The 24,406-nt window shown below is 40.0% G+C and overlaps 2 protein-coding genes across 5 annotated transcripts; one reads left to right on the plus strand and one right to left on the minus strand.

The window, feature by feature from the left end:
- The first annotated feature begins 6,906 nt into the window (after window positions 1-6,906).
- LOC124289080 lies at window positions 6,907-9,558 on the plus strand. The gene has a single exon (XM_046725679.1). It carries the CDS (start codon window positions 7,106-7,108, stop codon window positions 9,398-9,400), a length of 2,295 nt encoding a protein of 764 aa, XP_046581635.1. The 5' UTR covers window positions 6,907-7,105; the 3' UTR covers window positions 9,401-9,558.
- A 5,175-nt stretch (window positions 9,559-14,733) lies between these two features.
- On the minus strand, window positions 14,734-24,257 carry LOC124289075. 4 transcript variants are annotated; one of them, XM_046725674.1, is made up of 6 exons: window positions 23,906-24,256; window positions 22,740-22,787; window positions 18,207-18,560; window positions 17,176-17,241; window positions 16,693-16,777; window positions 14,734-15,625 (listed from the first exon to the last, which is right to left on the minus strand). In XM_046725674.1, exons 1-6 carry the CDS (start codon window positions 23,955-23,957, stop codon window positions 15,361-15,363), a joined length of 870 nt encoding a protein of 289 aa, XP_046581630.1. In that variant the 5' UTR covers window positions 23,958-24,256; the 3' UTR covers window positions 14,734-15,360. The 4 variants fall into 4 exon arrangements, with proteins under 4 accessions (XP_046581630.1, XP_046581632.1, XP_046581631.1 ...); XM_046725676.1 differs by having other exon boundaries at window positions 14,734-15,619; window positions 23,906-24,255; XM_046725675.1 differs by having other exon boundaries at window positions 14,734-15,622; window positions 23,906-24,253.
- Window positions 24,258-24,406: the final 149 nt, after the last annotated feature.

Raw genomic sequence — 24,406 nt, forward strand, 5'->3', positions numbered from 1 at the left:
ATCGATCTTAATTACGACAATCCTGGCGCCATTCCTGGGAGTGATCTCAGAGGTAAGTTTGTATCGTGCTCTGCTTGTCACACCTTTACAAGGATGGTACAGTACCTTCTTTGCAAGACTTCTAGCTCACTGTATCTATGATGTTCTCTGATCCTCAAACAATCTAACGGTATGTGTCATACTGATTTTGTCATATGTGGTTTTCTGTTCATATGTTATGACAGACCACCACAGACATATTTAGAATGAAATATAATATGGCTGTTGCAAATGAAAGCTTTTTCTCGATATTTGAAACGATTATTAAGAAATTTGAAAACGTTCCCGTGATTTCGGCTTAATGTAGCTACTTACGTTCAGAGTATCCATTTCCATGAAGTTTTTTAAAGGCATTTAGAAGTTGGACGAACATGAATGCATGACACGTTTTATGGATAACAACTTATTTTTTATTCTCTGTACGACGTTTCAGAGCTAATTCTAGCTCCTTCATCAGGTGAATGCTGAGTCAGTGCTCGGATTGAGTATATATAGATAAAAACATGTTTACACAATGCAAGGTTTGCGAATGTACATAGATAACACTATAATTAAGAAGCCAATTAGATTGGATTGATGTACAAAGATAACACTATAATTAAGAAGCCAATTAGATTGGATTGATGTACAAAGATAACACTATAATTAAGAAGCCAATTAGATTGGATTGATGTACAATGATAACAATATAATTAAGCCAATTAGATATGGATTGATGTACAAGATAACACAAAGTAAAGAAGGGGTAGGGGATTATTAATGTACAAAGATGGGGGTAGTTTAATAGGAATGTACAAAGATAACAGCTTAATAGGAAGATTAGATAGGATTAATGTACAAAGATAACAATGTAAAGATGAAGCCAAGAGATTAACCGTGTAGTGAACAAAACCAAACCAACGACCATGGGACAATAGACTATACACTCAGGAGTTTCCTCGTTTTCCAGTGGTTGATGTTGGTGTGTACCCCATCTCTGGTTGGTTGCCAGGGAATATGGTGGTCGGGATTTTGGATAAAGGTGTTCCGAAAGGGCAGATTTCATGTCAGATTGTTCTACAGAGGTCTTATATTCTTATATCCTGTGGCTATGGGGCGTGATGTCTCTCCTATGTATTTGTCTCCACATTTGCATGCTATTTCATACACACATCTTCTAGGGTCTGGGGTGGACACAGTGTGACCTTTCCCATTAGCACGTAACATGTTAATGTGAAAGGTCCCACTGAGTCCATCATTTCATGTAAATAATTAATTTGACCCGAAGGTTTCCCAAACATTTGACCAATTATCCCAGGTGATTTTAATTGGAATACGGTTTGTCAGTGGGATTGTTGTTTCTCCACGTTATATCTGTCGCTGAAAGGGACCATGACTTGAGGCGGAGAAGGTTCAATGGGGTAAGCTTGCGAAGTGTCAATATCTGTTCTGCAGTAAGTCGCTCCTCTCCTATGCTCAAAAATCCACGGTCAGGTGAAGCACATCCAGTGGTACTAAGACCTAAAATGTGACACAAGAAAATGACACGGGCTGTCCTTGGCAAAGTGTTCGAGATGTGATGTCTTACACACACAGCCTTAAGTTCGTTTGCACTTAGCTGATTTACTTCTGTAAAACTCTTGTACTTTAACACTGGTTTCAACTTGTTACTAGCCATATTACAAAATGCAAAAGCAATAGTGAATATGTGAGGACTGACTAAAATCAATGCATGCATATATATAGACCCCATTCTGAATATCTCCATCTCAGTTAAACTGTAGAGGACGTGGAGTTGATGATATTAATGAAGTTTACAATTGCATTTTACTTTGATTTCATATTGTTAAAACAAAAATCAAAACAAACATACAGTTTTATGTCGAAACAAGTCATTTTGAAACAAAGGCCGGGATTAGCTAAATAAGTACCTTAACAAGCTCTTGTGTATACACGTCCACCGTCCTTCCTGCACATCCCCTTCTCACAACTAATACCACATCTCCGAAGCAATTGCAACAAAAACAGACATCAATTATTGAAAACCAAACGCAATTGGAAGTGTGTACTTACCTATGAACTGTTGTCACACGTAAATAATCTTCATAACAGCTTTTCTTCGGAGTGTGTTTACACTATCCGTAAACCCACCACCAAAACGGAAATGACCGGAGGATTATTTACACGCTCTGCGCATACGCGCCGCGAGTCGCAAAATAATGTGAAACCGACGAATGGGGTGGAAGTGGGGCCGGTCTAACAGTACAGTGGCCCAGCTGTCTTTTGTCCGCTGGAACAACGATGATGTCTGGATCTAGCTTAAGTTGCTTGATGGGCTGTCTATCGGATTTGGTGAGATTCGGTTTCTGAGGATGTGCCTTCTGGAAAATGTAGCTGATCTGCATTGATCGTGATATGCACCGGGGAAACCTGAGCCCTTTGGCAAGGACACTGGTTTGTTGTGAGGTGAGTTGCTTCGTACGCAGGTTTACTACAGTCTTATTGGTTGGGGAGGGCTTCTTACACACATACATCCTGAATAACGATCTCGACGGTATGTTTACCAATCACACCAGAAATGGGCTTCACACATTGTACTCGTGTGGGGAATCGAACCCGTACCTTCGCCGGGACAAGCAAACGCTTTACCCACTAGGCTACCGTACCGCCAAACTTCCAATTTGACCTGGAACTAAAACATGTCACGAAACTCCCACCTCAAAGATACTATGCAGAACGATACCATTGAGAACACCTTGACTCAGGCAGGCAGGCGTCAATATAATTTACACTAGTTCAATGAAACATGTCAAATAATGTGCCTGAGAATGTGCACTGTACCTTCAACAAGCCCACACACCCAGCAAGCCGGGCAGAAGGAAGTCTAATTCACCTCAAACTCGATAACGAAGTGTGGAAGTGTGTATTCATGGGTTTCCAGGCCGTTCTCCGGTACAGTCTATTAGCGATCCCTACAACTGCCAGCGCTCCGCCACACACAGTCTGTGGTGTATTGATTCGCCCGCTCCTCTCTGTGGGCACAGGCCAAATATTCGCATTGCCTCGTTCCAGCAATTGTCAGACACATATAGATTATTTGGATTTGGCATCTTATATCGTCCTTTCTTTTCCAAATTGGGCTGTGCAAGGTTTGGAGAAGGTTCGGAGAAGAATCGATCTTAATTACGACAATCCTGGCGCCATTCCTGGGAGTGATCTCAGAGGTAAGTTTGTATCGTGCTCTGCTTGTCACACCTTTACAAGGATGGTACAGTACCTTCTTTGCAAGACTTCTAGCTCACTGTATCTATGATGTTCTCTGATCCTCAAACAATCTAACGGTATGTGTCATACTGATCTTGTCATATGTGGTTTTCTGTTCATATGTTATGACAGACCACCACAGACATATTTAGAATGAAATATAATATGGCTGTTGCAAATGAAAGCTTTTTCCCGATATTTGAAACGATTATTAAGAAATTTGAAAATGTTCCCGTGATTTCGGCTTAATGTAGCTACTTACGTTCAGAGTATCCATTTCCATGAAGTTTTTAAAGGCATTTAGAAGTTGGACGAACATGAATGCATGGCACGTTTTATGGATAACAACTTATTTTTTATTCTCTGTACGACGTTTCAGAGCTAATTCTAGCTCCTTCATCAGGTGAATGCTGAGTCAGTGCTCGGATTGAGTATATATAGATAAAAACATGTTTACACAATGCAAGGTTTGCGAATGTACATAGATAACACTATAATTAAGAAGCCAATTAGATTGGATTGATGTACAAAGATAACAATATAATTAAGAAGCCAATTAGATTGGATTGATGTACAATGATAACACTATAATTAAGAAGCCAATTAGATTGGATTGATGTACAAAGATAACAATGTATTGTAATGACAAGGACAAAGTGGGGGTGGGGAGTATTAATGTACAAAGATAACAGCTTAATAGGAAGCCGATTAGATAGGATTAATGTACAAAGATAACAATGTAAAGATGAAGCCAAGAGATTAACCGTGTAGTGAACAAAACCAAACCAACGACCATAGGACAATAGACTATACACTCGGAGTTTCCTCGTTTTCCAGTGGTTGATGTTGGTGTGTACCCCATCTCTGGTTGGTTGCCAGGGAATATGGTGGTCGGGATTTTGGATAAAGTGTTCCGAAAGGGCAGATTTCATGTCAGATTGTTCTACAGAGGTCTTATATTCTTATATCCTGTGGCTATGGGGCGTGATGTCTCTCCTATGTATTTGTCTCCACATTTGCATGCTATTTCATACACACATCTTCTAGGGTTTGGGGTGGACACAGTGTGACCTTTCCCATTAGCACGTAACATGTTAATGTGAAAGGTCCCACTGAGTCCATCATTTCATGTAAATAATTAATTAAGGTTTCCCAAACATTTGACCAATTATCCCAGGTGATTTTAATTGGAATACGGTTTGTCAGTGGGATTGTTGTTTCTCCACGTTATATCTGTCGCTGAAAGGTTGGAGTAAAAGTGCATTCGCCCCGATGATAACATTATACATTATAAGATCTATACAGTTTGAAATTCAACTCAAGCATTCCTATATTTAATAATGAATGGCATTTGTACAGTGAGCTTTGTCGATTTATCTTGCTTGATTATGCCCTAAGGAACATGGGAAGGATCATTTAAACTCTGTGGTAAAATGAAGCTATTCAGATTTATTAATATTATCATAGATTGTGCCAGCATCGTAACGACTTCTTAACACAAATAATCAATTTTCTGTTGAAACGTCCAAATCAACTTCTAAACAACACGTATTTTCATGCACAAGAGCAAGAAAGATTATTTCATAGGTAGACATTACTTGACTGGACCATTGGATTATGATACTGTGCGATCAGTTGATGTCCTGGATCATGAGACTATAGCGTTATCAACCTGTGTGGTCACTAGAGTATGGGACTCTCAACCGCTGGGATCTACTCGTGAAGACCTAGGTTAGAATGGGCCTTCAGTAGCCCATGCCTGTAATAAGAGGCGACTAACAAGATCGGGTGGTCAGGTTCGCTAACTTGGTTGACACATGTCATCGTATCCCAATTGCGTAGATCGATGCTCATGTTGTTGATCACTGGATTGTCTGGAGCAGACGACCAACCTCTGGGATCATGTGACTGTTAGACTATCAACACGTTGGATCATAACCTCAGTTTGGGATCATGAACCTGAGGCCATTAATTTGAGGGATCATCTAGGTTACACCGTACATTTATCGGGTTGTGTATATGTGTAAAGAATAAGGATTTATGCCGCTTTTTGTCAGAGAGTATCTTGGCAAAACATACCGCAATATAGCTAGAATGTAAAACTCACTCAAACTATTCCAAACATAATGAAAAATAGATATTCGTTTTCGATGGCCTAGGAAGACGAACTTGCATGCAAATTCTATGATTGGTATCATTTTGGTGTGGCGGGACATGCTGCCGCTTTTCGCAAAGAACTTGTTGTCATCAATGATTTTCGGTGACCTTTGATGTAATTGTCACCGCTGTTTGGACGTTGTTAAGCTCAGTGGAATCTCTATCAGCAGATACCCGTGAAGGTATTGCTGAGTGCGGCGTAACACTAAACTCATCCACTCTATCGGCAGATAATTAACCGAAACTGCTTATTCCCTTTCCTTTACGTGTTATATTTGCAAGAATAGAAATCAACATACAATATTCTGCTACCGGTTAGACTTTTCTTCCGAGGGTTTCTCGTTCATTACAGAGTACTCAAATTCAGAGTTGTCACAAAAAGATATATAACTCATTGTTTCCGACAGAACCGTTGGTCATTTTGTCTTGGAGAGACAACGGATGACAATTTGTGGATATAATAAGCTTGAGCTGTTCCACGTCAGACAAATACATCAAGTATGCCTCTCACCACATGTCATGCATCTACAATGTATTATGCAGCTTACCAAGCTTTCTAAAACTTCTTTGTCAGACTAAAAAGTCTGCGGGAAACGTATGCCAGTTTGGCGTGAACATGTACTATTTCTGTGCATGTCTTAGGTGGAGGGTGGTGGTTATATACAGGTTGTGGGGTTAAGTGTGTGTGTGTGTGTGTGGGGGTAGGAGTGAAGAGGAATTGTGAGATGGAAGGATGGCATGGATAAGGGGGTGAGCTTCTTGCATGACCATCGAACAATGTTGTTTTCGCACAGTCATAGGCAAATTGTGTTGAAGCATTTTCTGGCATTTTATACTTGCGGCAATTTTACACCTGATTATGAAGAACAGATATGAAGGAATTCTTAATTCATGTGAGCAATGACGATGAGAGATGTATCTATTCGATAACATCTTTCTACATATCATCGCGTTACAATAATCAATGTTACTATTGACACGTAAAGATCCGGGTTAGAATTGGTCTTCAGTAACCCATGCTTGTCGTAAGAGGCGACTAACGGGATCGGGTGGTCAGGCTCGCTGACTTGGTTGACACACGTCATCGTATCCCATTTGCGTAGATCGATGCTCATGCTATTGATCACGGGGTTGTTTGGCCCAGATTCTATTATTTGCAGACCGCTGCCATATAGCTAGAGTGCTGCGTTACTATTTCACATACAACTACCAGCTCTTTTGAAATGAGCAATTCCAACAATATCACGGCCAGGGACACTAGAAATTGACACCACACATTGTAGTCCACCTTCCCAACTCTTTTGCATCTATGCGTCATATTGGACTGCTACATATTCAAGTTCTCCCTATTCTAAATTCATGTTCTTCTCATTTCTGGTGTCCCCGTCGTGATATTGCTGTAATATTGCTAAAAGCGGCGTAAAATTAAACTCACTCACTCATTCTCTTGTTTTCAGTTTGACGTCTTCGGCGATGTAAATCACCATCACCCCTGAAAAAGCCAGTACACCACGAGATATATTGGTTGCCATCGCCAACAGCAACATCCACCAGTAACCGACCCGTTGTGTCCCAAAAAATTGATGTAGCTGTGATGAATGAAAACCATATTGATCTGCCATACTCGTCGCTGTAAAGCCAGCCCGATCATTTCAAACTCTTCACCATGCCGACCTTCGGAGATGGCATTGTAGTGATGTCGTCTTTGAAAGGAGTCGTCGTATTAGTTGTTGCTGTAACGTTCCTACTGTCAGCGTTGCTGTGGAGCCTCCCTGGGGATAATGAACACGCGCAGTGGAGAGTCTCATCACAACAAGCCTCCTCGGCGGCGAACCCTGTCAAGGAAAGAGTAAAGAAGTCAGCTCAGATTAAAGAAACATGTAAAGTTATGACGCCGTCCAAAGACGATATGAGGCTTTTAAAGCTTCTTTCGCGGGATTCTAATAAAGATTCGGATCAAGGGAAACATAATAGTGGCATAAATGAGCAAGTTGATGTGACTAGACTGGCCACATGTTCAGTTCTGGTTGGCTGTGATGGACGAGAATCGGTTACATGCAAAACAAATGTCTGTTCTCATTTCACGGTTAAAATGGGATCCCCAAGCCATATCATACACGATGTGTCTCCTGACGCTCTTGGAGAGATTGTAAGGCTTCGAGGAAGCAACATAACTGGAATCGATGTAATGTGCGACCAGGGAAATACAAAAACCGTCTCGGATAATCACTGGCAGAGTGTGATAATTCGGCGCCGCCGCAAATGTCAACGTGAAGAGAACATAACCAAATATCCCCAAAACATCCATATAATTAATGTAAGGTTCCTTTCACGGTGGGAGCTTTTCGCCAGGATGAAGCGGTTAAGTGAGCTGGTCGCGTCCGAACCACAGCATGAATTGAAAGTGTTAGATTTCTCGAAGTACCAGAGCCTTGTGTGGGAGGACAATGACAATCTTAGGGCTCTTCTCCAGGGGCAAGTTGCTCAAAATGATTCCAAACCCACTCTCATTGACATCGCAAAACAACAAGGATTCAATGTAAGAGTATTTGATTTATCAGAAGAGGATTATCATCGCTCTCTTGACTTGAAACATATTTTAGAGAACAGCAGCACAGAGTGTTTGTTTGTTGGAGATCGTGTAAAACCTTTTGCTGACATCCCATCATGTGAATGTTCTATTTACCAAGGGGCTGAATATACTCCTGAACAAAAGTTGGAAGAATTGCAAAAGTGCTTATCCAGCATTAATGGCATTCCCACCACAAACAAGGTGTTGACGATGACATTTTTAGAAAACACACATTGGGAATTTTCTATTGAAAAGGCAGTAGATGATGCTATTACTGACATTATCAACAGTGTCATCCGCGACGACATTGATTCCATCGTATTACTGATGAGCGACGTGGGCAACCCATCCTTCTCTCGACTCGACCAATCGCTATTCATGCAAACCCAGGCTTCAAATCCCTTTCTTGCTATTTTCTATCCTTCATCTTCTGAGAATGAAAGTAAACTGGCAGTTCTTGCTCAGAACAGAGATAAATTGATTTCTGTTGAAGACATTCATCTAACGATTCTGGATTTCATTTCTTCAGTTCCGACTGTTGACAACGGAAATAAACTCGAAGGCTCTCCCAGTCGATACCGTGGACTATCTTTGTTGAGATCCATAATCCCTTCCCGTTCAACCAAACAACTCGGAGTAAGACCTCCCAGTTTCCCCATATGTGAGTCGCGACAACTACGCTATCCTAATGATACCATCCAGGCTGCATTTGCCGAGACTGTCGTGGGCTTCATGAACAATTACATACAAGACAGGATGAAGACAGATAAAAGGATTAGAAACAGCTGTCGTCCAGTAATCGGTGTAAGATTTCTTAATGTGCGTAAGTCTCACCAACACGGCCGAAGCGTTACTTTGATGGATTTAGAAATAAGGGCCGTTTCCACAAAGAACGTGATACCGTTAAAGGATGTTACTGTGACCTTGAAACAAGAATCCCACAGCAACCATTCCTTAGAAGTCAACACGAAAGACGGAGGATTGAAGACGTTGCTTGAGGGGCACATCCTACCGTCCGTGTGTTCAGGTGACATGGATGTGAACTTTTCACTAATCGCGAAGTCAAAAATCCCCTTATTTCTACGAAGCGCCGTAAGCTTTGGCGCAAAACCACGAATGATTAGCGTTCATGGAGAATGTCTATTTCTGCTGGTGCGTGGTTTTGCTGACAGCGCTGGGTACTATGTCATGAACGTTTGTGATGATAGGCAGTACGACTTCGTCTTCAGCGGCCGACTGATCAACGTGTTTTCATTTGTCACGTTACCAGTGAAGTTAACGGTAAAACCTGGCCAGGTGCACTTTGTGACAGCGTTTGTTAAGGCGTCCTACTTCGTCCATGAACTGTTCTTCCACTATGAAACACATCATCATATGACACTACTCTGACACCTGTCACATATGGCATTACTCAGATACCTGTCACATATGGCATAACTCTGATACCTGTCACGTATGATTATTACTATGAAACTTGTCCACATATGACATTACTCGCGATATGACATCTGTCCACATATGACATTACTATTAAACTGAAATATATACGACATGACATTATGGAACACATATGTCACCTGTTCAATTACAAATATAGTATTGTTATGAAACGCGAAATACGTTATTTATAAGCAAGACATGGGGTGTGGGGGATTAACAGTCGTATGTGTCATTAAATGGCAGGCGTATACGTATGGCATTTCCATGGACGTGTCTTTATACTGATCAAGAACTAAGCCACACATACGCACGCACACACACACACGCACACGCACACACATACATACACACGCGCGCGCACACACACACACTTGCAGACAGACGCATAACGTGGTATGCTCAAATTTTCGACACTTGCAGTGTTTCATGTTTCCAAAATAAATATGTTGCCTCAAGTATATTCTGATTGGATTTAAACAACTATCAACCGCATGTACCAACTTATACTGAGGCAAATAGGCACTTGGAATGTGTGTTTCTTGGTAGAATCCCTGATGAAAGTTTACCCGAAGAATGCCCAATATGTATCTTATTGGGTTGTTGTAATACAAAACATTATCACTGTACCTAAGGTGATGCTGGTATTGTGCGTTACCAGCATCCCAACATGGCGGCAGGTAAGATCGCTTGGCGATTATTTCCCTCGAATTAGCAGTCTTCCACGTGTATACAATCAACATTATTTAACACACTGATAAACCTTGATGGTGCAAATACATTCAAGTATTTTTAAAATCGAGCGAGGATGTCGGTAACTCAAAGTCTGGATGTCGGTTGAGTTACCGACATCCTCTCTCGATTTTAACAATGCTTATTCTTCAACACATAGACATTAATAAGCAAACTCAGTGCATTGAATGTATTTGAATACCGCACAAAATAGTACATGTATTTACATGTATGTAGCAGTGATCACCGGTGTCGCGTGAAGTTTGGTTTTTCATAGTGAAGTTTCACCATGTTTCAAAGTTCCTTCTGTGAATGATATCAAGGAACACGTTTAAACGTCGACTGGTTCGATATGCTGTCCGCTCCAAACAATCCAAAGAGGCATTCACACTTTGGCACATAACGTAATTATACAACCTGTCACTCTGGATGAAACCTTGTTTCGCCACTTGCAACCATATAACGAGTGAAAACATTTGACATCACCATCACGAAAGGAGGCAAACACTTCCATCAGGAAAACTGCTATGACCTCCGACGTTTATTGGGTGCCATAGTTATTGTTATGGAGGGCTGTCTTCCAAAAGTCCAGACAGTAGACGAAGCATATGATATTGAGATACAAGGAGGGAGCTATGAACACAAGTCCGTCAAGACAATTCTCTGGTGCACAAATCACTCACTGCTATGGCTACATTCCACAAGTACCGTTTTGATATCCTTCAGCACCGACACAGTTATTTTGTCCATCTGTTTCCTTACAAGGAGCCAGAACATGGCTCCCTAACTAGGATCTCTTGCGAGAACCCATCCAGATTAGCTACAATGAAGAAAATGCCTCCAGCATCGATAGCAAACGTGTATCAGAGTGGACTAGGATTAGGTTGAAAATCGATAATTTTGATTTCTTTTGATATTATGTCATGTTTTGCTTTGTGAAGCTCAGAGCTCACCAGCCAAACCCTTTCCAAGATGGAAATGTCACAGTTATTGTGACTCTGTATCCATGGCCTACTGTTCATCGACTTACGTTGCTAGATTGTGCCTTGTACTTTATGTACTGGGTGAAACAGTGACGGCTATTGTGATGTTTGTTTGGCCTATCGTACATCTACTATGCTGAATAGTACGGTGACGGGTAGTTTGATATTTCAGTCATGAACTGTTAGATTGAAAGTCTACGGTATTGGATGAATCGGTGACGATTGATGTAGTTCGTGTTTCATGTCCTATCGTACATCAGCTATATTGTATGGAACACTGGCGGTTATTGTGATGTTTGGTTCACTTTCTATCGTACCTGTATTATATGGAACACTGACTGATGTTTGGTTCATGTTCTATCGTACCTGTATTGTTATTATGATGTTTGGATCGTACCGATGGAACACCACACCGACGGTTATTGTGATGTTTGGTTCACTTTCTATCGTACCTGTATTGGATGGAACACTGACGGTTATTGTGATGTTTGGTTCACTTTCTATCGTACCTGTATTATATGGAACACTGACGGTTATTGTGATGTTTGGTTCACTTTCTATCGTACCTGTATTGGATGGAACACTGACGGTTATTGTGATGTTTGGTTCACTTTCTATCGTACCTGTATTGGATGGAACACTGACGGTTATTGTGATGTTTGGTTCACTTTCTATCGTACCTGTATTATATGGAACACTGACGGTTATTGTGGTGTTTGGTTCACTTTCTATCGTACCTGTATTGGATGGAACACTGGCGGGTATTGTGGTGTTTGGTTCTTTTTCTATCGTACATGTATTGGTTGGAACACTGTCGGTTATTGTGATGTTTGATGTTTGGTTCACTTTCTATCGTACCTGTATTATATGGAACACTGTCGGTTATTGTGGTGTTTGGTTCACTTTCTATCGTACCTATATTATATGGAACACTGACGGTTATTGTGGTTCACTTTCTATCGTATGTTTGGTTCATTGTGGTGTTTTTCTATCGTACCTGTATTGGATGGAACACTGGTGCGTATTGTGGTGTTTGGTTCACTTTCTATCGTACCTGTATTGGACGGAACACTGTCGGTTATTATGATGTTTGGTTCACTTTCTATCGTACCTGTATTGGATGGAACACTGTCGGTTATTGTGGTTTTTGGTTCATTTTCTATCGTACATGTATTATATGGAACACTGTCGGGTATTGTGGTGTTTGGTTCACTTTCTACCGTACCTGTATTGGATGGAACACTGACGGGTATTGTGGTGTTTGGTTCATGTTCTATCATACCTCTATTATATGGAACACTGGAGGGTATTGTTGTGTTTGGTTCACTTTCTATCGTACCTGTATTATATGGAACACTGGCGGGTATTGTGGTTTTTGGTTCATTTTCTATCGTACCTGTATTATATGGAACACTGGCGAGTATTGTGGTGTTTGGTTCATTTTCTACCGTACCTGTATTGGATGGAACACTGACGGGTATTGTTGTGTTTGGTTCATGTTCTATCGTACCTGTATTATATGGAACACTGGCGGGTATTGTGGTGTTTGGTTCATTTTCTATCGTACCTGTATTATATGGAACACTGACGGTTATTGTGATGTTTGGTTCATGTTCTATCGTACCTGTATTGGATGGAACACTGACGGTTATTGTTGTGTTTGGTTCATTTTCTATCGTACCTGTATTATATGGAACACTGACGGTTATTGTGGTGTTTGGTTCATGTTCTATCGTACCTGTATTATATGGAACACTGGCGGGTATTGTGGTGTTTGGTTCATGTTTTATCGTACCTGTATTATATGGAACACTGACGGTTATTGTGATGTTTGGTTCATGTTCTATCGTACCTGTATTATATGGAACACTGGCGGTTATTGTGATGTTTGGTTCACTTTCTATCGTACCTGTATTGGATGGAACACTGACGGTTATTGTGGTGTTTGGTTCACTTTCTATCGTACCTGTATTATATGGAACACTGACGGTTATTGTGATGTTTGGTTCACTTTCTATCGTACCTGTATTATATGGAACACTGTCGGTTATTGTGGTGTTTGGTTCACTTTCTATCGTACCTGTATTATATGGAACACTCTCGGTTATTGTGATGTTTGGTTCACTTTCTATCGTACCTGTATTGGATGCAACACTGGCGCGTATTGTGGTGTTTGGTTCTTTTTCTATCGTACCTGTATTGGATGGAACACTGTCGGTTATTGTGATGTTTGGTTCACTTTCTATCGTACCTGTATTATATGGAACACTGTCGGTTATTGTGGTGTTTGGTTCACTTTCTATCGTACCTGTATTATATGGAACACTGGCGCGTATTGTGGTGTTTGGTTCACTTTCTATCGTACCTGTATTATATGGAACACTGGCGCGTATTGTGGTGTTTGGTTCACTTTCTATCGTACCTGTATTGGATGCAACACTGGCGGTTATAGTGGTGTTTGGTTCACTTTCTATCGTACCTGTATTATATGGAACACTGTCGGTTATCGTGGTTTTTGATTCATTTTCTATCGTACATGTATTATATGGAACACTGGCGGGTATTGTTGTGTTTGGTTCACTTTCTATCGTACCTGTATTATATGAAACACTGGCGGGTATTGTGGTTTTTGGTTCATTTTCTATCGTACCTGTATTATATGGAACACTGGCGGGTATTGTGGTGTTTGGTTCACTTTCTACCGTACCTGTATTGGATGGAACACTGGCGGATATTGTTGTGTTTGGTTCATGTCCTATCACATATCGATTCTTTTGGATTGCACATTTACTATGTTGGATCAAACAGTCACGGGTGTTGTGTTTGTTTCATGGCCTATCGTACATCCACTATTCTTGGAAGAGCCGTGACGGGAATTGTTGTTTTGTTCCATAGCTATGACATGGAATCCCGTTTCAATCTCTGGAAAGGGAGTAATGGCGGGAAAGCTATTTTTTAACCGGTTCTGGTATTGATCCGTCTAGGCCGACCGATGATTTGAAGCATTGCCCTGAGACCGGCAAGTAGGGAACGTTTACATGATCAGCACAACAAACAAATTTTGATTCTTATTGGCCGCGTACCATTTGTACCCTGGATTAGAAACAAAAACTATACTACCCATCAAAAGTTTAGACTCACTTAAAGCATTCACTATATGCTATGTATATTTATATGGTTACATCAAAGATGAACTTGTCCACTAACTTAAGGGAACCATCTGCAGACCTTATGCAGATGAACTGCACGAGGATCATGCATCAAATTGCTGAAAAGCAAGGGCACATATCGTTAATGTGAACTGCTGCGTTTTGGTGTAAAGTTTTGTTAAGAATTCACCAATTTTCACTGGGTTTCATCATTTATTGAACTCATGACAATAATCTGTTCAACATTACGAATTTGTTTTACAATACATCAGTTAATGTGTAAACAGTACCTTTAAACAGTGATGTAATGTTTTGCAAAACCTAGTTCAGAAAAGTTGACGGAAGTAAGTGGCTACATTTACGCTAATGAGGCTAAACTTTTGATGGGTAGTATATGTTGTAAAACATTCTGATTAATATGCGATTTTAAAGAGATTTATTTCTACTTATTCTCATCATGTATATTCAATATCTCCTCAAGCAATAATATCATAAACTATTTCAATTTGTTTATTGTACTAAATAAAGCAACACTCATGTGGTGAACTGGGTAACAAAACAGTGAACTTGTAAACTCACAAACAATCGCAACAGATTTATATAATCTCAGTTTTTGAAACCACCACGGATGTTCATCAGATTTTCCTTCGACATCATACATGTCTGTAATGGCTACATAAAATCCACACGAACGAGGTTACGTCAGTAAAGTATGTGAAAATATTGCAGTGGAAACCAAAGGCATCATACGTCATCATGTTCAAACAACAAAGAGACAAACTGGAACAACGTCATCATCATCATCATCATCATCATCATCATCAAATATTCACTAGCCTCTCACTAAAAAAAGGTAATTTTAAATGTTACCACCACAAAAGGCAGAGGTGATACCAGGTTACCAAACGTAAAACGCTCGGGAAAGGCGCCTGTGAAAACCATGAACTATCACTCGTAATAATCTGAGTGAATTCCTGCACAAAGATATGTCGAGATGACCTGAGTGGAACAACTGGCCTCGGCTGTTGTGTCAGCTGACCGTGTCCCGTCATTCATACAGATCATTCTCCATGGTCACAAGGCTGCTCTTGTCGGTGTCTGCGGTTGCCTTCAGCTTTGTCATCCTCATCACGACATCCTCCGGAACCCCATTGACATATTTCCGGCAGTCTACCGTAGCATACTCGCTTGAAGTGTCGACTTCCTCGGCAATGTGCTGGTTATCCAGATGGCTGGAGTGGATCCCACTATCTCTGAACTGACACACAGTCGTCTCGCCCTTCAGGGTCCTCACGCGTAACCGGCTGCTGCTGCTGAAACAAATACATCCATTATCTATATTAAGTAACTCAAAGTGAATGTACAAAATACAAGAAAATCCTTTGAGCGTTTACATTGTATCAATTTCACTCAAATACTTTGATTTCTGTGAATGTAAAAACAAATCTCGATGGTGTTAATGATTATGATTAAGGTGTGAGACAGGTATTTGCTGGTACATGTGCTTGCTACGCAACATTTTATCTCTTTCTACGAGATGCTATGACGTTTTGGAAGCCATAACAAAAAAGGAATGGACATGTGTTTTGGTTATTGCCAAAATCAAACTTTTACTGAAGGAATAATGATTGGTTGGTTTGCTGATTAACGCTGCACTCAGTAATATTCCAGCTATATGGCGGCGGCCTGTAAATAATCGAATCAGGACCAGACAATCCTGTGAACAACATCATGAGCATCAATCTACACAAGTGAGATATGATGACATGAGTCAACCAAGTCAGCGAGTCTGACCACCCGATCCCGATAGTCGCCTCTTACGGGTTGCTGAAGGCCAATTCTAACCCGGATCTTCACGTTTGTGAAAGAATAATGAGACTAATTACACAATAACCACCAGAAACTGGAAGTGTTTGGTTTTATGCCATATATATGTCATACCACGGGCAAATCAATTCAGCAGAAACCCAACATGGACAAAAGACGTTTACATCACGCGTTAAATTCCTGGGAAACAGGGATTTTCTAGGAAATAATTCACGATACAGCTGTGTGAGTAATGGTATCTGTCTCACAGTCCCGGAACCACATTATTTTCCCTACAGCCTAACCACCCTGCAATGCTAAAGCCCTAAATGAAGCAAGTCTAGATTTCCTCAAGTTCTCACTGGGGCTCCTTTTCAATTTAAATGGGTTTATTTGTTACCATCAAAATCATTTATATATACATTCAGAGACAAAGCGTTGGTCTAGAGCACTGGCGGCGGTATGAGATTATATTCACTCCAATTGCAGATCAGTTACACTAAGTTACGGTAAGTTACGGTAAGTTACGGTTAATATGAAGATGACAATATGACAAAACAACGTGTCTACCCACCAGCAGAAATATGCGATGACAACTCCGGCAACAAAACACACAACTGCAACAGCCACGAGACAGCTGGCCAGCACCGTCACTGAAACTGGAGAACATTACTGCAGTTGCCTACAACTGATCAGCTACAACTACACATCATTGTATCGAACCTTGATGTATCGAACATGCGGTCGAAGTACAAGCTGTGTCCCTGGATATTTAGTCATCATGTTCCCGGTGTGTCGAACCTCGAGGTACTTACGTAGGTCCCATATTCGACACAACGGTGATTTGCTTATATCATATTACCAGAGAAACTTAAAATGGATTACCAAGTTCATGCTTAGACCACAAAAATATCACTTGGTCCACGTACCAATAGGTACTTTATATGTTTGAAAAGATTCTTTCTCGTTTTGCGGAATTGAAAAAAATAAATTGATATTTTAAGTAAAGCGTAGGACGAGTTCAAACCCCATTTTGATAAAAAAAATAATTAAATACCTTGTGTTGTACTCTCTGAAGCTCGATGTGGAAACGTTTCGCAGTGTAGAGATAAGGTTGTTTTGTCTGTAAAACATGACAAGTAAGTGCGTTATTGTCGCTTTGACTAGCATTTGAAAGACTGAATACATTGCATATATTCTATCACAACACAATGATGACAAAGGCTGCCAACATTACAGAGGCCGACGATGTAAAGGGATGACAATGCCGAGTTCCACCACTAAGAACACATTACGGAGAGAGGATCCATAACAATACCAAAGGGTGAGTGAGTGAGTATGTTTTTACGCCGCCTTTAGCATCATTCTAGAAATATCACGGCGGGGGACACCAGAAATGGGGTTCACACATTGTACCCATGTGGGGAATCGAACCCGGGTCTTCAGCGTGATGAGAGAACTCTTTCACCACGAGGCTACCCCACCGCCCCAATACCAAAGAGAGTGACTTTAGAGTCAAGACATAAGTACAGAGGTATGTCAATACACAACGATCACAGAGAGCTTTACTGCTACAAAAATGCACCGCAACCCTATGGTGCCATAGAGTCACACTATTGCAGTTACAACACTACCTACTGATCACTTAGAGATGTTTTGTGTGAGTGATGCAGCACTTCATGATGATCATAAAAGTGGCAATGTGACAGATATCATAGCTCCATTATGCTTATAGAGACACTAGAACAGAGATCTGCCTCAACACAACGATCACATAATGTATTATTACTATAAATATGCATGAATGACAGGATGACGTTCATAAACACTGATTGATTGATTGTTGTTTAACGCCGCACTCAGCAACATTCCAGCTATAAGGCGGCAGTCTGAAATTAATCGAATCTGGACTAGACAATCCATTGATCAACAGCATGAGCATTGTTCTACGCAATTGGGATAATATGACATGTGTCATCCTAGTCAGCGGGCCTGACCACCCGATTCCGTTAGTCGCCTCTTACAAGCATGGATTACTGAAGATCAATTCTAACCCGGATCTTCACGGGTATACACAAACACACGTACCTGATGCCCGTAGTGAGAAACAGTACTCAGATGGGTCATCGTCAGCGCCACGTGATGAATTCCGTTTCTGCACAACAAAACTCCAAGGTCTGTCTTCATCAATAGGTTTTCCAATACTAGTAAATGAAACATTCCCAATATTTGCTGTAAAATCAGGGGTCAGTAAGTATATGTCAAACAGTTGCTGCATGGTAGGGTAGTGGCGCCTTGTGACTAGTAAATCCGGGCTGGAGTTGTTTACCGTTAACTGACAGACACACATAGACAGGTGAGGTTGCAGGTCTTTCGGGAGAAGACGGATGCTGCCCGCGGTGAAGGTGAACTCGTCTTGAGGACGCCGACATATGTTAATCACTGGTAGACAACAGAATGTGTTACATTTGTATTAATTCAATAATTTGATATGATACTCAAGATTGGTTAATGCTTTGTGTTAAGGGAGTGACAATGCCGAGTTGCAAGAACATATTGCACAGAGAACAAATACAATACCACAGGGAGTGACACTGTGACAGAGATCGACACAATGAATACATAGAGGGACATTAGTACAGAGATCGACACAATGAATACATAGAGGGACATTAGTACAGAGATCGACGCAATGAATATATAGAGGGACATTAGTACAGAGATCGACACAATGATTATATAGAGGGACACTAGTACAAAGATCCACACAGTGATTATATAGAGTGACATTAGTAGAGAGATCCACACAGTGAATATATAGAGTGACATTAGTACAGAGATCGACACAATGATTATATAGAAGGGGATTAGTACAGAGATCCACACCGTGATTATAAAGAGGGACATTGGTACAGAGATCCATACAGTGATTATATAGAGGGACATTAGTGCAGAGATCAACACAGTGAATATATAGAAGGACATTAGTACAGAGATCCACACAGTGAATGTAGAGAGTGACATTAGTACAGAGATCCACACAGTGCTTCTATAGAGGGACATTAGTACAGAGATCCACACAGTGACTATATAGAGTGACATTTGTATAGAGATCCACACAGTGATTATATAGAGGGACATAAGTACAGACATCCGCACAATGAATGAAGAGAGTGACATTAGTACAGAGATCTACACAGTGATCATACAGAGTGACATTAGTACAGAGATCGACACAATGAATGTAGAGAGTGACATTAGTACAGAGATCTACATCCATATAGAGTGACACACAGTGCTTCAGAGATATAGAGGGACATTAGTACAGAGATCCGCACAATGAATGTAGAGAGGGATATTAGTACAGAGATCTACACAGTGAATATATAGGGGGACATTAGTACAGAGATCGACACTATGAATGTAGAGAGTGACATTAGTACAGAGATCGACACAGTGATTATATAGAGTGACATTAGTACAGAAATCCACACAGTGACTATATAGAGGGACATTAGTACAGACATCCGCACAATGAATGTAGAGAGGGATATTAGTACAGAGATCTACACAGTGATTATATAGGGGGACATTAGTACACAGACCGACACTCTGAATGTAGAGAATGACATTAGTACAGAGATCCACACAGTGACTATATAGAGGGACATAAGTACAGAGATCGACACAATGAATGTAGAAAGTGACATAAGTACAGAGATCCACACAGTGATTATATAGAATGACATTAGTACAGAGATCGACACAATGAATGTAGACAGTGACCTTAGTACAGAGATCTACACAGTGATTATATAGAGTGACATTAGTACAGACATCCTCACAATGAAAGTAGAGAGTGACATTAGTACAGAGATCCACACAGTGATTATATAGAGTGACATTAGTACAGAGATCCACACAGTGATTATATAGAGTGACATTAGTACAGAGATCCACACAGTGATTATATAGAGGGACATTAGTACAGAGATCCACACAATGAAAGTAGAGAGGGACATTAGTACAGAGATCCACATAATTATTACTTAGAGTGACATTAGCACAGAGATCTACACAGTGATTATATAGAGTGACATCAGCACAGAGATCGGCACAATGAATGTAGAGAGTAACATTAGTACAGAGATCCAAACAATGATCATATAGTGTGACATTAGCACAGAGATCCACACAGTGATTATATAGTGTGACATTAGCACAGAGATCCACACAATGATTCTATAGAGTGACATTAGTACACAGATCCACATAGTGATTATATAGAGTGACAATAGCACAGAGATCCAAAAGGTGGTTATATAGACTGACATTACTACAGAGATCTACACAGTGATTATATAGAGTGACATTAGCACAGAGATCCACACAGTGATTCTATAGAGTGACATTAGTACAGAGATCCACACAGTGATTATATCGAATGACAATAGCACAGATATCCTCACAGTGATTATATAGAGGGACATTAGTTCAGAGATCTACACAGTGATTATATAGAGTTGCATTCGCACAGAGATCCACACAGTGATTATATAGAGGGACATTAGGGAGGAGATCGGCACAATGAATGTAGAGAGTGACATTAGTACAGAGATCCACACAGTGATTATGTAGAGGGACATTAGCCCAGAGATCCACACAGTCATTCTATAGAGTGACATTAGTACAGAGATCTACACAGTGAATATATAGAGTGACATCAGCACAGAGATCGGCACAGTGAATGTAGAGCTTGACATTAGTTCAGAGATCCACACTATGATTATATAGAGGGACATTAGTACAGAGATATACACAGTGATTATATAGAGTGACATTAGTACAGAGATCCACACATTGATTATTTAGAGTGATATTAGTGCAGAGGTCCACACAGTGATTATATAGATTGACATAAGTACAGAGATCCACACAGTGATTATATAGAGTGACATTATCACAGAGATCCACACAGTGATTCCATAGAGTGACATTAGTACAGAGATCCACTCAGTGATTATACAGAGTGACATTAGTACAGAGATCCAAACAAACAGTGATTATGATTATATAGAGTGACATTAGTACAGAGATCCACACAGTGATTATATAGAGTGACATTAGTACAGATATCTAAACAATGATTATATAGAGTGACATTAGTACAGAGATCTACACAATGATTATATAGAGTGACATTAGTACAGAGATCCACACAGTGATTATATAGTACAGAGAGTGATTATATAGAGTGACATTAGTACAGGATCTACACAGTGATTATTTTAAGTGACATTAGTACAGATATCCACACAATGATTATATAGAGTGACATTAGTACAGAGATCCAATCAGTGATTATATAGAGTGACATTAGTACAGAGACCCACACAGTGATAATATAGAGTGATGTTAGTACAGATTTCCACACAGTGATTATATAGAGTGACATTAGCAGAGAGATCCACACTGTGATTCTATAGAGTGACATTATCACAGAGATCGGCAAAGTGATTATATAGAGTGACATTAGTACAGAGATACACACAGTGATTATATAGTTTGATATTAGTACAGAGATCTACACAGTGATTATTTAGAGTGATATTAGTACAGAGATCCGCACAGTGATTATATAGAGGGACATTAGTACAGAGATCCGCACAGTGATTATATAGATTGACATTAGCACAGAGATCCACACTGTGATTATATATAGGAACATTAGTACAGAGATCCACGCAGTGATTATATAGGGTGACATTAGTACAGAGATCCACACAGTGATTATATAGAGGGACATTAGTACAGAGATCCACGCAGTGATTATATAGAGTGACATTAGTACAGAGATCCACACAGTGATTATATAGAGGGACATTAGTACAGAGATCTACACAGTGATTACATAGAGTGACATTAGCACAGAGATCGGCACAATGAATGTAGAGAGTGACATTAGTACAGAGATCGACACAATGATTATATAGAGGGACATTAGTACAGAGATATACACAGTGATTATATAGATTGACATTAGTACAGAGATCCACACATTGATTATTGAGAGTGATATTAGTGCAGAGGTCCACACAGTGATTATATAGATTGACATTAGTACAGAGATCCACACAGTGATTATATAGAGTGACATTATCACAGAGATCCACACAGTGATTCTATAGAGTGACATTAGTACAGAGATCCACTCAGTGATTATACAGAGTGACATTAGTTCAGAGATCCAAACAGTGATTATATAGAGTGACATTAGTACAGAGATCCACTCAGTGATTATATTTAGTGACATCAGTAGCGATACAGTGTTCGTAAAGAGGGACAATATTGCATCCATCAACGATCAAGGAATGGAGAGAGTGATATTATAATATTACAGAGATTGATCTTTCTTTTGTTCCATCATATCCATTACATTGTACTTGTGTTATATTTACCCGGTAATAAAAGTTCAAACACAAAACGGTTATTGTAGCAAGCAAACATTTTTTTGCATTCTAAATTCAAGACATTTAATTCTATTAGAATCATATATGATTGACGGGTCTGATGTGTCGAAGCTATTCCAACCATAAACAACCTATTACCATGTTTACTTACATTGAAATCCTTTATCGGGACATATTCCACAAGCGGGTCGACTGTACACTGTACGTGAAGAAGAACCAAATACATACATACGGTTGGCGTAATTAAGGTTGCTGTGGTCACTTTTGTAAATGCAATTCAAAAACAAACTACGGAAATAGCGAACTAGAATTATTGGTCCTTTTTTATTCGTTATAACTTTGTTTTATGTATTTACAAACTGGCGGATACTGGCATTTCAGATATTTCTCAGCGTGTCAGTTTCATATTGGAGGAAAGGACATTGCCATGTAGTCCGTAGAGGTTTAACAAGTCGGTGAACGTCAACAAAAGTTATAATGCATATATACTCATGCCAATAATGGTTGTCGACCCCTTCAATTTTTTTCATTGGAGATTGTGTGTGTGTGGGTGTGAGGTGTGGGGGTTGGGGTGGGGAGGGGGTGACAACCATTATTGGCATGAGTATAATCCTGTAACTATGGTATGGGGATTCAGATATTCGTACACAGAAACATGGGTTTCCAGCTCAGCTTATTACGGCGCCTAAAGCTTCGTGTAATGTAATTAGAACGTACACTTTTTGTTACACTATTGTATCAACAAGATGAAGTACTACTACTGCTACTAGTACCGCTAATCGTACTGCTAGTACTACTAGTACTTCTTCAACTACTGAGTATACAATACATACAGTAACTCACACAGTCAGGTGTTACATGAAGTATTACATCAGTTTGGATATACAATATTTTTAATGCATTATTTCTCCAGCTTGCTGCATGTTTTAAATATAATGATAGGCGAAAAATGTCGGTATCATTTCTAGAAGTCATAAAAGTAGGGAATGCAATTTCTAGTGATTTACTTAAGTACTTTTTTGGTATATACAGAATTCTCAGGTTAGTAAGAGTTGGACATGTAAAGACAAATTGGATTTGATTCTCTATACCTCCTTTACATAACATACGAATCCTTTCATTTTTATCAATTGGTTAATTATCCGATGTAGTTAACCCATTATTCATTCTCGGAGACCATTTAGAGATAAAAATACACATATACACTCTACAATTATTTATCAATATCGACCCATGTACATTTTATTCATGTAGTACACGAATTTCAAAAGTCGAGAACGTCAATTAGTTTCAGGATTTTGTATACTATCAACTTACTGTGAAAGATGATAATAAAGTAGCCGGCCGCCATTACACTGTTCGTGTCCATGTCCAGTGTTTAGTGTTCATGTACAGTATCCCTGCCTCCTTCTCAGAAACACGTGGTCACCGTAAGAAGGTCTCGTGAAGATTAGCATGCACACCATGCATATCACATCCCAGAGAATGTGCATTAAATGTTCTCTGTTCACACTGAGTAAGGATCATATCAGTTTGACACAGCACTATTATCGTGGGAACATGTTACAAAGATGAATATGGGATGCGGAAGGTGATATCATCAGTCTGATACTTCCAGTGTCAGAGTGGGTGGTCACTGCACCTGTTGTTCAAATAAGGACACGACAGTGGATACAGAAATATTACTGACGTTGGGCATGTCTCCTCTCGATGTATCCCTTTTAAGGCCCGCAAAAACAACTATTCGTGGGCACAAGTCATGTGTATATTATACCCCTAGTCAAGGCTCACAGGCCAAGTGAAATTGTAACCCTCAGT

The sequence above is a fragment of the Haliotis rubra genome, unplaced genomic scaffold (genome assembly GCF_003918875.1).
Source record: "Haliotis rubra isolate DU_JTF1 unplaced genomic scaffold, ASM391887v1 Scf431, whole genome shotgun sequence".
Lineage (NCBI taxonomy): Eukaryota > Metazoa > Mollusca > Gastropoda > Lepetellida > Haliotidae > Haliotis > Haliotis rubra.